General features: G+C 37.5%; 1 protein-coding gene across 2 annotated transcripts in view; it reads right to left on the bottom strand.

Annotated features, from left to right (window-relative positions):
* Positions 1-2,211: 2,211 nt before the first annotated feature.
* The window catches only part of CLTC (clathrin heavy chain), a 62,416-nt gene continuing 48,559 nt past the window's right edge, over positions 2,212-16,068 (bottom strand). The window contains exons 19-33 of one of the 2 annotated variants that reach the window (XM_081218429.1): positions 15,105-15,250; positions 14,692-14,875; positions 14,302-14,494; positions 13,695-13,852; positions 13,335-13,499; positions 13,103-13,210; positions 12,853-13,020; positions 12,565-12,714; positions 12,342-12,473; positions 12,115-12,225; positions 11,000-11,170; positions 10,402-10,623; positions 9,122-9,142; positions 5,389-5,464; positions 2,212-3,254 (exon numbers count right to left, since the gene is read on the bottom strand). In XM_081218429.1, coding sequence (XP_081074555.1) covers positions 3,130-3,254; positions 5,389-5,464; positions 9,122-9,142; positions 10,402-10,623; positions 11,000-11,170; positions 12,115-12,225; positions 12,342-12,473; positions 12,565-12,714; positions 12,853-13,020; positions 13,103-13,210; positions 13,335-13,499; positions 13,695-13,852; positions 14,302-14,494; positions 14,692-14,875; positions 15,105-15,250 — 2,130 coding nt within the window. In that variant the 3' untranslated portion in view covers positions 2,212-3,129. The remainder of the gene's footprint in view (positions 3,255-5,388; positions 5,465-9,121; positions 9,143-10,401; positions 10,624-10,999; positions 11,171-12,114; positions 12,226-12,341; positions 12,474-12,564; positions 12,715-12,852; positions 13,021-13,102; positions 13,211-13,334; positions 13,500-13,694; positions 13,853-14,301; positions 14,495-14,691; positions 14,876-15,104; positions 15,251-16,068) is intronic. The other variant, XM_081218430.1, reaches the window with a different exon arrangement.

Here is a 16,068-nt window from a genome sequence, read left to right as displayed (position 1 = left end):
ACATACACGAGAGCTCTTTGGGATCTTCAGTAATTTGAGTATAAAAAGGATCCTAAGAAGAAGTTTGAGAACCGCTACAGCAGCGGTCCCCAAATATTTTGGCACGAGGGACTGGTTTCACGGAAGACAATTTTTAAACGGACTGGGGTGGGGGCAGGGGGTGGTTTGGGGATGATTCCCGCACATTACATTTATTGTGCACTTTATTATTATACTGTAACATATAGTGAAATAATCATACAACTCACCCTAATGCAGAATCACCGGGAGCCCTGAGCTTGTTTTCACTTGCCACTCACTGATAGGGTTTGATGAGAGTCTGCAGTCAGACCTCTCTGCTACTGATCATCTGTACTTGCAGCCGCTCCCCAGCGCTAGCGTCACTGTCTCAGCTCCACCTCAGATCATCAGGCATTAGATTCTCACAAGGAACACGCAACCTAGATCCCTCGCATGTGCAGTTCACAGTAGGGCTCACGCTCCTATGAGAATCTAATGCTGCTTCTGACCTGACAGGAGGCGGAGTTCAGGCGGTAATGCGAGCGACGGGGAGCGGCTGCAAATACAGGTGATGCTTCACTCTCTCGCCCACTGCTCACCTCCTGCTGTGAGGCCCCATTCCTAACAGGTCCCCAGGGGTTGGGGACCCCTGCACGACAGTGAGAATATCTGCATGACTAAATCAATTTATGGAAAATTCACGAAGTAGATGATCTCCTACTTGGAGATCATCAGTCTCTTGCTATTGTACTAATGTCTGTTGACATGACTGTCAACAGTTATCAGGTGTTTTTTGGTATAATGTCTATATTTGGATACTAGGGAGGAAGAGGAAGCAGTGTTCTTCCTAGGGAGGCAGATAGCTGAAAGCACGCTTACCTCCTGAAAAGCTTCCTGTGAATCTCTTGCCCCTTCTTCCCTCCTGTTTTAGTTACCTTTAGAGAGTGGTAACGAACTCTTAGTACTCTTGGCTTTCTGTTTCTAGTTCCTTCTCCCAGACCATCGACCATCATCCTATTCAGAGGAAAGTCAGGGAAGATCCCTTAAATTACAGTTTATTACCAATTCATTGTCTCTTATTGTACAGCACTTACTACTGCCCAGTATTGAGCTAGGTGTTTTGTAATTTAAACATACTCCTACAAATAATCCTGAAAATTACTCATAGTGTTAACATACAGGTGAAGGAACAAGCTCAAAAGTTCAGCTTGCTCTCAATTTGAACCTAAGTTTTATGCTGCATCAGTTTCTCTTTCTACTGTAGCCCATTATGGATGGTTTTAAGGGGCAACTCAGTATCACAGACATAGCACCAGATTAAAACAAGGCTTCAAAAAAAAACCCAAAAAACTCTTAAGTATGCTGTAAGAGAAAACCTTTACTAAAGTATTTTAACTTGTTTCTATTAAACGGGAAGAGAAAAGAGAAAAATCTCTCGATTTTGACAAAGATGAAGGAAGGGGGCCGAGATCCAGGAGAAACAACAGGACGCCCAGGACCTGAGCAGCAAGGTGTTTTCCCTATGACAAGCCAAGGAAGGAAAAGGGATTTTTCCAACTAATACTATAATTTCCTATAGGAATATTGGGGGGTTGGGGGGGAGGTGAAGGTGGGGAAAAGCAGGAGTTCTAAGTTTTAAAAAACCATTCTGTGGAGTTTATGGTCGATGGCTTGACTTAGAGTTATAGAGCAATACAAAGCTAGGTAGGGGGCTCTCTTAACTATTGAGAATTAACCGTGAAATGAACTTAGAGTAACATCCTCAGCCACAAGCAAAAAAACTTGAATTCAAACACTGGTTTAAAAGAAATCAACTTAAAATACCCACAATCTGGGGGCCTTTACAATTCATGCTGAAGAACAGCATGTTAACTACATGCTTGTATAGTCTTACTTCAAGTTAATATAATTTAACATCCATGACCTCTTCATAAATGAAATGCTTAGGTAAACACCTAAAGTGCCCCCCTTGGTTAAAATGATGGAGTTAGTAGAAGCGTAGCCCACTTCAGCACTGACTGGTTCTTTAGACAACTGCATGTACCTTATTAACTACTGGAATGCACGCAGTGTAATGCAGTGTTTTCACACGTCCCAAGCCTCATTCCACTTCTGCTCTCGTGCCTTCCTATACTGCCTCAGTATCCAATATGAAACGATTCTTTTGGTTTAAGTTTGAGAGATATTTAAGTAAAACTGCCATTCTACATGTTATTTCCACAGTCCAGTAATTTATTTTAAATTTGAGTAATTTCAAATTCCACAAACAAAACTGAAGAACAGCAATATTTTGTTTGAATTCTTTCTTCTGTACACTCAGTGATCTAAAACACCACAATATCCAACATACACAAACCTCAGGGAAGGGTTAGTAAATACACACAGATTGGAATCATGGTGCTCTTTGTTCCTGAATGGAATGGTCCCACAAAAAAAGCACAGGATACAGCACAACATAAGGGCACCTGTTACATATGAAGTGAGCAAAAACACACTAGCATTTTCTATATGTGTAATGAGGAAACCTGCATAGGTTAGAGGGCCTTTTACGCTCATTTAAAAGTCAGGCAAGTTGTCTGTGATGCATTTTTCAAACAATTTGGAGAGCACTGCAATCCAGTGTAGGATATGCTGATTAGTGTTGTCTTTGTTGGCATTGACAGTCTTGCATGGTCACATACCAATATGTCTGCTTTAGCTTTTCTTTGAATGAAAGAGATTTAAATGCATTTAGACAATACATACTGTAAGCTGTTTACATACACTAAATTTAAGAGATTCAATATTAGAGTTTTTTTTTTTCTTTAAACACTACAGAGTGCAAATCAGGTTCTTCACAACAGATTGAATATTAAGCACTTCTTCAAAGAACGAGAGGGAAGAAAAAAAGCCCAAGTGAATAAAACACTGAAACTATTCCCCTTTGAAAATAAATTCTAAAATGATGCGGAATGTGAAATAAGCTTTTAACATAGGTGATCCAAGTTTACAGTTAGAAACAAAAAAGTAGTCCTTCATGAAATAAAGGTTACAAGAACATGTGCCTGTTTTCCCCCGTTATAAACTGAGAAGCGGGTAGAGACGATGTTTCGGTATGAAAATAGGCGACTACAGGATCAGCTTTCCGTCTCACATGCTGTACCCAAAGCCAGGCTGTGGCTGCCCATAGGGTGGTGCAGTATAACCATAACCAAAAGGTGCCTGGGGAGGGACTGCAACACTGGGTCCTGCTGTCAGCATCAACTGGGGCTGACCTACAGAAGAAAACAGAAAGGAGCAGGGGTGGGGGGCAAGGAGGTGGGAGAAACTGTTAGCATCGTAGGATGATCACACCCCAGTCTCCCTACTCTAGCAACATAATTCATTCTACTTTGAATGAATTTTGTGGGGGCACTTCTGACTGTCTCAATTTCACCATGGCAGTCACCCTGAGAAGGGTCCTGCCTAAACAGCCAACAAAAACCGTGCAGGGCCGAGGGCCAGAACTGTAACAGTCATTATGTTACTTCATACATCATTTAAAGCAATAAGCACATGCATGCTCGACATGCTTAGGCAAGACATCTAGCAATAAGCCTATCACCATATGGTGTTTGCACATTTTATGTGGTGACAATATAATTAGCACAGCAAAACAATTTTTAACAGATATATTTTTAACACAACTGAACTTTTAAAGTTAGATTTAAATTCCTGATTTGGACATGTCTAAATGGTAACAAAACCAGATGCATTTCTAGCAAAGTATCCAGTACTAAAAAAAAAAAAGAAGTCAAAGACAAGACATATTCAAATATGCATTAGGTGTGAAATACATTAGAGGATAACAACCTCTTTCGAATACTAAGTTAACACTCTTATGAAGTTTGAATAGTTATTGACACATACAGGAAACGACCTGTTGAGAACCTGGCTTACTTAGAGGGAGAATACACCTAACACTTCTCCCCACCCCCTGCAAAAGAGGTACTACTCTTAAATCTCCCACTATAAAGTAAACCCAGGGCGAGATTTCTCCCACAAGTGACCTCATGTCTCTCCTTTTTGTGAATAACAACCAAAACCGTCTTCAGTGAGTGAACTCTTTAGGTACTAGCAGTTTATTAAAAAAACACTTCTAACCTTGATACTGGCATCTACCTTGAAATTTCAACCGCATTTTTTAACAACATGAGCATTTTATTTTTTCATTAAGCTTCTTAGTTCCTTAGTATCACAATGGAATGATGAGAAAACAAGAACAACAAAGAAAAACCCCATGAGTCTGCAAATCTCTGACAAACAGCAGAGACTTCAAGGCAACTGAGGGGGAGGGAAGGAGAGGCTTGAAAGAAGTGCCGAAGTAGTTCCGACATCATGCCTCTCCTTAGCCAGCTGGGCAGGTGGAATGGTGAGAGGCTGGCACTGTCATAGCTGTCCGTGGCTCAACCCCATTTTCAAGTGCCTACAAGGACCATGCATTTAAATACCCTGAAGATAAGCCAAATTCAGTAGATGCCCCCCAATTATTACATCCACCCTGTTTCTGTTTCTACTTTGTTTCCTACATCAAATATGTCAAACTTCTTGCTCCCACCTCTAAGAATCTACTTTATGTTCTCCCACTTCATCAAAACTACCCTGTCCTCTAAATCCCCAAAGTCCTTATATCTATAGTGAAAAGGAGATAATGGCGTAATAGATTTGTATACTATTATTTCCTTTAGCGGGCTGAGATACAGCAGCCATAAGTTTATACCCTCCCCCCAACACCACCTGCTTAAAGTGCTGTAGACTATACCCTTCAAATTCGCTCTCAAATCAATCTGTGCACCATGAGTGAAATGGAAAGGGGAAGTATTTCAGAAAGGCACATGTAAGAAGAAATTAAATTGCCTTAAATATTCACTGAGAGTCTGAGGATCCTACCTCTCTGGAAAGTTCTCAAATGGAAACGCTATCCACTCCTCTGTCCTAGTCAGAATTTAAAGAGATGTACTATTTCTGTAAAGCACACTTAAGATGACCTTGGCACGTTCTCTCACCTTTTGTACTTCTGAAAATTGAGCTCACCAACACGTCTTTCTCAGTAATTCATGAATAAGCAATCAGTGACCAGGCATTAGGTAAATTAGGTTATGATCTCAACTGACTGTTTTTTGAAATTACCTTTGCATTTAAGATTATCTTAGTGAGTAAAGCAACAGAAAAAAAAAAAGATCATTTTAGTGAATAATGTCAATGTCCGCTTTAAGACTGTTTTCAGAAAAAAATAATAGACTTATTCCTTAACTCAGTGAGCCTTTTGCACTTTAGAGCTTACTACATTTCTATTTTGAGATAGAATTCCCACAGAATGAACTGTTTGTCTACTATATTTCTGTGAGGTTAAAGAGAGAAAGAGATTACCATAAACAATAGGTTGAGTCTCTGTAGCTTGTTCTTCTTCTTTTCTCAGTGATTCTGAAGCATCTAATTTATCCACCTGGAGAAAAACAGGTAATGGTAATTAGCACCTCAAAAGTATTATAAACCTAGTTTATGGCAGAAAGTGGAAAAGCCTTAGTATGTTAAATTTTGTCAAAATAAAACAGACTAGAGTAGAAAGAACATTCTCAGGCCCCCTCAAATTCAATGGCAATGTTCATACTTCAGTCAAGGTGATTTTTAGCACTGTCATTATAAACCCTCAGGAAGGAGGGATTTATAAATGCCATAAAAGCTCACGCCAGGCTAAAACTGGGCATGCCAGGATGCAGCCAGCCTGAGGGAGGGAGATAACAAGAAGGAACCACTTTCTCAAATGAGGTTTAAACCCTATCAAAGATAATAATAATGAACTCATGACCTGGCAAGACTTCCCTCCCCAAAGGAAATGGTATTCAAAAAAGTGAAATGAGTCTAGTGACTGGATAAGCACTTGTGCAGAATGAGCTATCTTTTGCCAACTGTGCACAGCTTCTGTCAATATTGATTACGTGCGGACTGAAGTTTAAGATTCAAGTGGCTCCATATTCAATCTTTTTATATAAAGACAGGCTGCATGTGTTGATGCTCTATTTTCTAAGAAGGAACTAGGAATGCCTGATTTTCCCCCAACTTCTTTGAGGGAGACATTTTTTGCTTTTAATTAAGCCAAAGAAGCAAATGGCTACTATATGCTAGCCACGCTAAGTAAAACTGGATAGTATCAGACAGAAATAATACTGTAGAGGAGTCCAAATATATTAGTGGAAGAAAGAGCTGGAATACATAGATCCTTCCAGTAACTCGTTGTGTGACCTTGGCAAACCATTGTACTGACCCTCAAATTTCCTTGTCTATATAGTGAGTCAGTTGAATGAGATAATCTAGAGTTCCTTCTAGGATTAACATGATTTGAATCTGGAATTCTGTGAAGGACTGGGAGAATGACATTAGGACACTGGGATTAGGGAATCTCCACCGTACCACCTCCATTTACCTTTTAAACTGTACTGTATTTGTCTCTTAGACTGTATTTAAAAGTCTTATAGTTAGTTGGTCTATCATTATACTTGAAGTAAAACTAAACTTCAAATCTCAATGTTATCTAGGGTGGCTTTCAAAGTCCTAAGTGCGCTGAGATGGGGAGGCAGAGTGTAGGAAAGAACTTTTTTATGAATGCTCACTGCATGTTCTTCAAAAAAGCCAATAGTGGAAAATCACTCACAAAAAAAGACATGCAGACTTCAGTGAAAAGGCTATTATAGACTGGGTCCCAAAAAGGTTAAAGCAGCACCTAGTCTCTATTTGAAATTATTTAAAATAGTGTTTCAATCCTCACATAAGCCATTAAGGTTAGGACAGTATTTTATACATATTTTAACTGTTTCTATGAAATACCATAAATGTGGGTCTAATCCATCCTAATTTGTCACGGAGCAAAATGTGACAAAAGTAAACTGAGGTAGACTCTAGACACCTTCAGATAAAATGTGGTTTTTCTACCCTAGGAAGATGGGTTAGTTTGCTTTTGTATACCATTTTTCTATTTTATAACCTAAGTGCTCATGTGTTACAAATTACCCCAATATCAAATTAAAGACTACTATGCAGTATAAGTACCATGAGAAACACCCACTGTTTGGCACCCAAACTTAAAACAAAAATTACTGCAGCTTTATAATTTAAAGCACAGTTTGTGCCATCAAGGGCAGTCAGATGGGGTTTTGTTAACCTAAATAATTATACAAAACTATAAGTATAGCTAAAGAGGTTATACAAAAAAAAACATGGATGAGTGTATGTTAATAACTTCTAAGATGAAAAATCAAACAACAACGAAAAACCACCACTGCATAATACATCTCTAGACTTTCAAGGAAAGGAATCTAAAGTGAACACGTGTTTAAAAGTTAATGTCTGAGTCAGATGTTGAAGACAGAAGTCCTATTACAGAAGTACATTAAAGACTTAGAAGAGCTAGCAATATCACAATGCCCAGGCACAGACATAGGCAGGTTGGGCATAGGGACGAAACAAAAAGTAACAACTTTGAAGGAGAGTAGTATCCAGCTAAGCAAAAAAATTTTTGATTTTTCTATTTAATGGGACAGCCTCTGGCACAGCAACATCCAATTATTGTTTCCACTGACCCAATTTAGACTGCTCAAAAAAGAAAAGCAGAGAAGGCTTTTATGAACACAAGCTTTTGTTAAGAGCTGTAACAAAAGTTTCTGATCCTTGGATTAAAAAAGAAAAATTACAGGTAAGCATGTCACTGAGTTCAGTTCCATCTGTACTACTGAAAATTCACTATAATGTAAAAGGCTTTTCCACAAAGACTGCAATATGCTGCAGAGGAAAAGTTAACATGCAGTCAGTTACTTTGGTGTATGTGTGCATGAAAAAAAGGCAAAAGTACTGAAGCAAGAAGTGAGATCTGAAGATGACTGTTGCTATACAGGCTCTCAAGAAACACACACAGCCCACAGCAATGCTTTAAGAGTTTCAAAAGTAGTATGATGTAATTGCAATGACTGTTGTACATGCTTGATTTAAAACAATGCATAACACTGCAGTTCAATTACCTATTTTTCACACACACGCTTTCTAACTGCCTTGCTTACTAGCTGCTGAAGGGCCTCACACACAATGCATTTTACTCAGGTTTGCCCTCAGTTCCAATGGTGACTCCAGTTTGGTTCAACATAATTCCAAGGCACTGTCCCCCCTCCAAATTCTTTTAAATTGTTTCAACTGTCCTTTACCTTCCCACCCTTTTCTCACCACAATTTGATACCAGACGTAAGTTTGTTAAGTTTGTTTCATTTATACTGGGATGGAGACAAGCCAATGAAGGGAGCAGTGACCAAAAGGTACCTAAATTTGACCTTGGACAAGCCAACGGATGGATAAGAGCAAATTTGTAGCTTCAGAGATGTACCTTATTACAGAAAGTATAAGTTAATATTGTTTCATTATATACAGAAATAATCCATGTTGCTTAGCAACAATTACAGCAAGCTACTCTGATGGTTTTAAAAGTTTTGATTCCTCTTGAAAATGGACTAGCACCATAAGAACTGGACACCTGGAGAAACATGAGGAAAGTCTCTTCGGAAGCAGCTAGTATCTCTCGTATCTACTTTCAGCAAAAAATTAGTAAGAATCAAGAGATCAGAAACTGGATCACAGTCCTTCAATACCAAAAAAACCCCAAAAAGCCTTTTAGGGCATGTATATACATATATAAATTCAGCAACTGTCAGGCACGCTTACAAAATAAAACCAGAGGCTGTTTAATTTTACTTAGAGTATTGAGAAAATCCTATTATGGTCCAGATACCCTGACAGGGAAGAGAAATTTCCTGAAACTTTGGAATTAATATGGAAACTCAACATGCTCAGTTTTTAATAATATATTTAAGAGAGACTGTGAACCAACTACTGATTAGCCTCCTGCCCTTCCTAAAGCCTATTAGCCGATTAGTAGCAAACATCTACTAATGTCCTAGAGCTCTATTATAGTTATGTTTCAAGGGACTTGCAGAGGCTTTAGTGAAAATTTATCGGGGGGAAAAAGCAGCAGCAGCAGTGTAGAAAAGGAAGGAAAAAAAATCATGCAAATTCCTTAGACTTAGTCCTCCAGACTTAAAGATGGAAAAGAATCAACTTTCACCTTTTCCTTTATTGCATCAACCTGCAAAGGAATTCAGAAGGTGCAGCTTAGAAAAAAATCAAATTCCATATTGAGCATAAAAAGGTAGAATCAGCAACAAAGGTTTAGGGGAGAAACATCTAACCACTAAAAAAGGTATGAGGAAAGTGAAAATAAAGGGCATACTGGAAGCAAAACTTAGAATTTTTTTTTGTTTTTAACTTCAGAGCTTATCGCAGAAGAGTTTATGCTAGAGTCAGTGTGAAAGAAAGCAGCTTAATCACTAGTAAAATTTACAGCACTTCGGTTAACAGCAGCTTGGAGCCAGGTCTCACAAGTTGGCATTACGCATAAGAAAAGAAGCTATTCTCATCTATGGCTAAGACACAAGGCGAATGTTTTTCCTCTTACACTGGACTTTAAGCAGTTTATACACAGAAAATGTTAATTCTTAAAAAATTATAACTAACACATGATATCTAATTAGATGGTAGCCCAAGGAAATATTCAATCATACTGGGGGTTGTTAGTAGTGCTTTCCCCCCCGCTTTAACTCAGGCATGCTGAAGAGATCAGATATGAAACTCTGATTTTAATAACCATGTTTTGCTTTGACAAAATGGATTCTTTAGGATCATTTAAATATGTTCTATAGTATGAAAGCTAGTAACTGTTGAGGACAGGGGTAAGTAAAAAACATCTTAACATCAAAAATGAACATTAAGATGAATAAGTGAAGTTTATAAAATGATTATACCCCCAGCTTGTTTAATGCACTTTTACGAAATGTGTCATTAATTGTTAACCTCCTACAATATTTTTAAATAAGGGGTTAAACTATCAAAATATTGAGAAGATTAACAGGGTATTAAGAATATAGGTGTAGCTTCCCTAGGGGAAACAGACATACATATTAAAGTCAAGAACCAACCAAACAGAAGGGAATCTACACTACTAAGTTATGGTCATCTGAGTTACAAGAATTGATTTGAGGAAGACATTATTTTGACAAAAAGGTTTCTATCAAACATTAAAAAAAAAAACCCATACAACATGGACATAATACTATTCGCCCCTCAGAAATACATTCTGAGGTATTCTGAGGGTAAACACTCTTGACGTTATGTTTGAGTTCCCTTTCCATTCAATGTCATTTGTCAGATGTTAAAAATTACTGGAGGACAGGAATATTTTATGATCAACTGAATTACTTCTACTAGAGAAAAAAACATGTGAAAACAAAGCCTGTACATGGAATTTTACATATCCTCAAGATAATTAGTTCTCAGAGGTGCCATTACCTTTGTCAGGTATTCCTTCATGACCTGGATGAAATAGGGCATGGCAAAATCCATGATATTGTGCCTCCATGCAGTTTCCAGGACAACATCTGGCCTTAAAAGATCATAACAAGTAAAGAGACAAGCTCCAAAGCACTCTCTTTTTTCTTCCTGCAAAAACCACTGTAGGAGTTCTTCAGCCAACTCAGTATCTTTAGATTCAGAGGCATACTGCATTGCATCCTATTTAAAGGAAAGAATGAAGGTCAAACATTAAATTCAAATACACTGAACTGGTAAACTAAGTAATAGAATGGGGAAAAAACCTCCCAGTTATATCATTTAAATTAAGGATTTCCTGAAAGAAAAGGAAAAGACAGGGTAAAGCATTCTTTTTTTTTTTAAACAGAGAGACGTCTGACATAAACATAAGACAGCCTCCAGAATCAAGAAATCGACTTAATTATCATCTCCTCAAGCAGGAGCTTAAAGGCAGTTCTCATACTTGCAAAAACTAATACTTTTATAGACCATAACCACTTATAATATACCATTCCAGGGTTAACACAGATCATCTAGTATTTGGCTTAAGAGCCCCACCCCCACCAACTTTATTCACCTTGTACAGGCTATCTTTCTTGCACAGCTCCACACTCTGTTTCCAGCGATTGTTGCCTTTGAAGAGATAAGCAGCAATTCTTCTGAACTCAATGAGTTCATGTTTTTCCAAACGCTGAGCAAGTGAGATATTGTCAAAGTTGTCATAAGCATCTATCGATGTTCGCAGAGCCTTAAAAAATAAAACAAAAGCCATTCAAATGCCAAACCAGTATTTCATTTTAGTTTAACTTTTATGTCCCACCGTTCTTGATCAATAAGCCATTACTGTATATGACTGACTGTATGTAATATGATCAATACCTTACATGATATATATGTATAATATGACTTGATCAATGAGCCATTATTGTAATACGACAGCCTAGATTCAAGAATCAAACCACAAAGTTGTAATATGAACAAGTATCAACATTCCTCAATCTAACTGTTTAACAATAAAGTCCTTCAAGGCACTATAAAATTTCTAAAGGTACAATTTTTTTCTCCAAAGTTTTCAGTATCAAGGACTAACTTGAATCGTTATGAAATTGGAAGGATTTGTAATTTGGAGGGTAAGGTTTTATGCTCTAGGTAAACTCCTGATACAACTCAACATGATATTCAGTCATAGAGATCAGCATGGGATCTGAGACTGAAAAAAACCCATGTTGACAGTAAGAGAAAGACAAAGGCAACTAGCTTAACCTTAACTTTAATTTTGTTTTTGCAAAATCCTTCACAAGGGAAAGTTTACTAAAAGACAGGTACTAATATGCTCTCGGGCAAGAAAAAGAGTGACTAAAAGAGTTAATACTGTGTAAGTTTTATGGACTAGTTTAAGAGCTCAAAAACTTTTTCAACTCAATCTACAGTCTAGATGTTTAGGTATTTTTCTAAAGCATTAACTTGGACAAGATCTAAGCAGAATTCTGCAAACTTGGCATTTAATTAGGAGACACCAGATTTACCAATCCTGAAAAGTTCACTAAATTTAGATCCGCGGCACTCAAGTACCTGCTATTTACAGTCCTAAGGGATGATGGGCTTTTTTTTTTTTACTGCAGAACATACCAACTTTACAACTCAATGATAACCTGAGTTTTGAGAATACATGAAAGAACCAAAAAGCTTTACCTGATAATCTTCTTCTGTAATAAAGAGGTTGTTCAGTGATTCATTCACAGATTTGTTGTTGTGGTTCTGGACTGAACGCAAATATGGTTTCACCAGTGGTAGCTGTTTAACCTTTAAAATAAGAGTTTGTTACAAAGGTCGTACACTGTTAAAGTTCCATGGACAAAAGTTATCCAAGAATGTCTTACCTCCTTGCTATGAAGTTTTGAGGTTTTAAAAAGTATTACCTTGCTGAAATAATTGACTGCACGAGTATGATCCAACCGTGGAGATAGCACCATCAGCAAATCGTTTAACAACAGTGGCTTGAATTCTAAGTAGAACTGTATTGCTCTGTAGTACAGTTCCACATTGGCAACCTAAAACAGCAAAAATCCATACGTGAGGTGGAGTTACTTCCTAGTGAGCTTTCTCTCTCTGAAGACTTGCTCTTCTGCAGAAGGCACACACCTTGGTGATGATGTCTTTGAACTGTCCTTCCTTCCACGCATCCGTCGGATGATTCATCATGGTAATTATGGCATTATCATATTCTTCGTACTTGTCATACAAAAACACCAATTCTGCCCAAAGATGAGCTTGTTCTGCAGCTCTTAGCACCTGCATAAGAAAGATTTAATTGCTTTAGATAGACAGGGGTCTCTAATTCTAATTAATAGCAAAAAAAACCCTTTCTTTTAATTAAATTAAAATATTCGTTTTAGCTACAAAGTTGCCTTAAAATTAAAGGTTGGTTACCTTAGGAATATTCACTCTGGACCAGAACAGCTCCAGGTGCTCCCTCATTTTCTGTGGCTTAAACTTAGAATACAGAATAGCTAATTCGGTGAACATCCCCATATGAGCTCGCTCAAGTCCCAGTGCTGCTTCCAACATGGTTATCAGCTCTTCAAAATATCCACGATCCTAAGTAAGAGAAAAATGCAATTAAAGACAAGAATACCTGTGGCGAAAGATCTCAGTTAATACAAAAGACTCAGTTCATTACCTGATAGTAGTTGATAAGTTCCTCCAATTCATCTGCATGTACTACAATATGAAGCCCACACATCTGAGCGAGACGGAACTCTTTCCCATCTACACAGGCAAAGCAGACCTACAATTTAAAAAATTGCAATTATGTGAACTCAAGTGTAAACATGGCTGGTTAATTCAATTAATCAGTTTAAAGAACATTCCTAAATAGCATCTTAATTCTTCACTCAAACTGTTTAGATTACCTCTTTCCATGTTCGAGTACTGTTAGCTTTCCTAGCTCCATCAACAGCTGCCTGATATTCACCCAGGTGAACCAGAGTAGATGCCAAGCGTCCAAAATTGGAAACATTATTGTACAACAACTTAGCAGCATCATACATTTTTTCATCGTAACAGCGGTCACCAACCTGAAAAAAAAAACAAAAACCATTTTCAGTAAGCCTAAATTCCATCTTCTTTCCAAAGTTACAACTCAATTTAATACTAAGAAACAATATTTTTCCTTAGAAACTTTCAGTTGCCACTTGTTGATCCTACTAAGCTAATGAAATTGCTCAACTATTTTTACACTCCTAAAAAAAAAATCGGAACAGGAAACCCACTTGCTGGATATGAGCGTTATTTGGCCCATTGATGAACTCTTCTAACTCTGCAAGGCGGTTTGTTTTAGCCAGTGCAAATATCAATTCTGTCTCCACATAGGATTCACGAGCCTTCTTACGGGCCATCTGCAAGTACTTCACCAGTTCTTCCCAGTTTCCTAGGTATAGAAAAACAAATAAGTAAATCCAAACACGAACATACCAACATTTATCTTTTCACTGAAGCAAATGCGAATTGCTATTAATTTCCCTTTCAAAGAGACAGTATAGAGAATAACAAATATAAACAGTGAAAGGCATCAAAATAGTGAAACTTCTATTATGCCTCTGTATTATTACTGACCAAATGAATAGCGGAATCCCCTTTTTCCTTAAAGTTACCGGATTAGAGATAGATGAGAATTTTGAGACTTCAAAACAGAAAATTAAACTTCCCCATGGAGCTTTTAAATTCACAAAACACAGACTCTCTTTATCTGAACTAAGACGGAGGGCAAACAGCCATGCAGTCTCTAACTCCTACTTAATACAGAACAGACATACAACTTAATGCTTAGCTTAGGTACATTTTCTGAGGTGGCAAACACATAAAAGTGAGAAGTCATACCACTAGTATTGGCAGCCTGAACAACTTCCATGTAGGATGAAGGATCATCTGCTTTGATGTAAGAATCAATGGCTTCTTTCACCATTCCTTTCTGTAGCTGGGCTTTTGCGAGCTGACTCCAGACTGCAGGTTCATTGCAGCGTTCAGCAAATTCATATGCCCGATCTAAGTTTCCAATATGTTCGATCAAGACCTAGGCAACCAATTTTTAATCAGAGTTACAGTACAATGAATCTTACCACACAGCAATTACATTTAAACGGTTAGGATTTTATTGCTCTTCTGTTGCCACAGCAATAAATTATGCCCATTCACACAGGACAATACATACATTGAATCAAGAGAAGGTATTACATTTAGTACATCAACTCAGGTAATCTGTAGATTTACCTGCACTGCTGAAGTATTGACGTCAAATTTCCGAAAAATGGCAAATGCTTCTTCAAACAGCTCATTGCTGATGGCGATATTGGCAATATCTGGGGCATCGTAATTATCCAGGCGGTTAATATATTCCATAACACGGGTACGGTCAGCCTTGATTGCAGTGAGGATGAGGAGGTTTTGCAGATTCCTTTAAGAAAGAAAGATTTGAATGCAATGTTTGAAAAGCTCATTAGTCATAAAGAAAAAACACTGCAGCTAAAGAGTATTTCACCTCAGGAGGTAGGGTGACAAGAGGGTATTAGAAAAGTGAGAATTTAGACAACATTCTCTAATCTTTGTCTCTGTTCCTTCTCCAAACTGACAGGCTATAATTAAAGACTAACTCTAAAGAGCCGAGACCCCTCTTCACAGGATACCTGTGTTCACTGAATACAGAGTTATCAAGGACAATTTTCTCCAGCAGTTCAATGAGTTCATTAGGAAGGTCTGCAGTCATAAAAGCCTTGACAGTTACTGACACTTCTTCAGGGTCCTGAGTCTCAGACAAGGCTGTCTGTACAACCTGCAGAGGATATACAGGGAATAAGTACTGAGAGTCAAGGTGGTTTTGACGATATTATCTAATAAGAATAAGCTGGCCTCAGTAGAAAATGAGATAGGCAGAGAAGGAGGAACGAGATAAAATACCTTTAAATTTACCACCCAAAGGTCTTTTTACATAAATCCACATATACCTGTAACACGTATACTTCTGTTCTCTTGAAAAAAAAAAAATCACCCTAATTACATAATTTCTATCTTTTCCCTGATTAAAATATTATCCATAATAACCACTCCTCATTATCACTTTAGTGGTTACATACAATTCAACCATACAGATGTGGCATTATATACTCAGTAATTCCTCTATTTCTGGCTATTTGCATAGTTCCCAGATGCACCAATGAACATTTTTTCTAGGAAGCTTTGTATTAACTTGGGAATTTTCCTTAGAAATACTTCCTAAGAATGAAAAACTAATATTCTTCAATTTATTCTCTTCTATATTTATACTTCTACCAACAATTTAAGAACCATTATTAACAACCTTCAATTTTTAAGGTTTTAAAAAATGTTTTCAATTTTTATATAGATATAAACCCGCATCTCCTTTGCAGGTCTATGCTTACTCTATTGAGATTTATTTAACATGTACCCACTAGGTCATTTGTATTTTCTCACCAATTCTTATCCTTTGCTGATTTACCACTGTCTTGAATGTTTCTAATCAACTGACTCACTTCTCAAGTATTAATAAATAGCAGTTCTTATTCATTTTATTAAATGTTTAATTTACTGTTATCCTTTTAACTGTGATGAATTGAGGAAGTCTTATATAAT

Source organism: Mesoplodon bidens (genome assembly GCF_964165515.1).
Source record: "Mesoplodon bidens genome assembly, chromosome: 19".
Classification (NCBI taxonomy): Eukaryota; Metazoa; Chordata; class Mammalia; order Artiodactyla; family Ziphiidae; genus Mesoplodon; species Mesoplodon bidens.
Note: the sequence above shows the minus strand (reverse complement) of the source record. Positions and strands in the feature narration are given on the sequence as shown.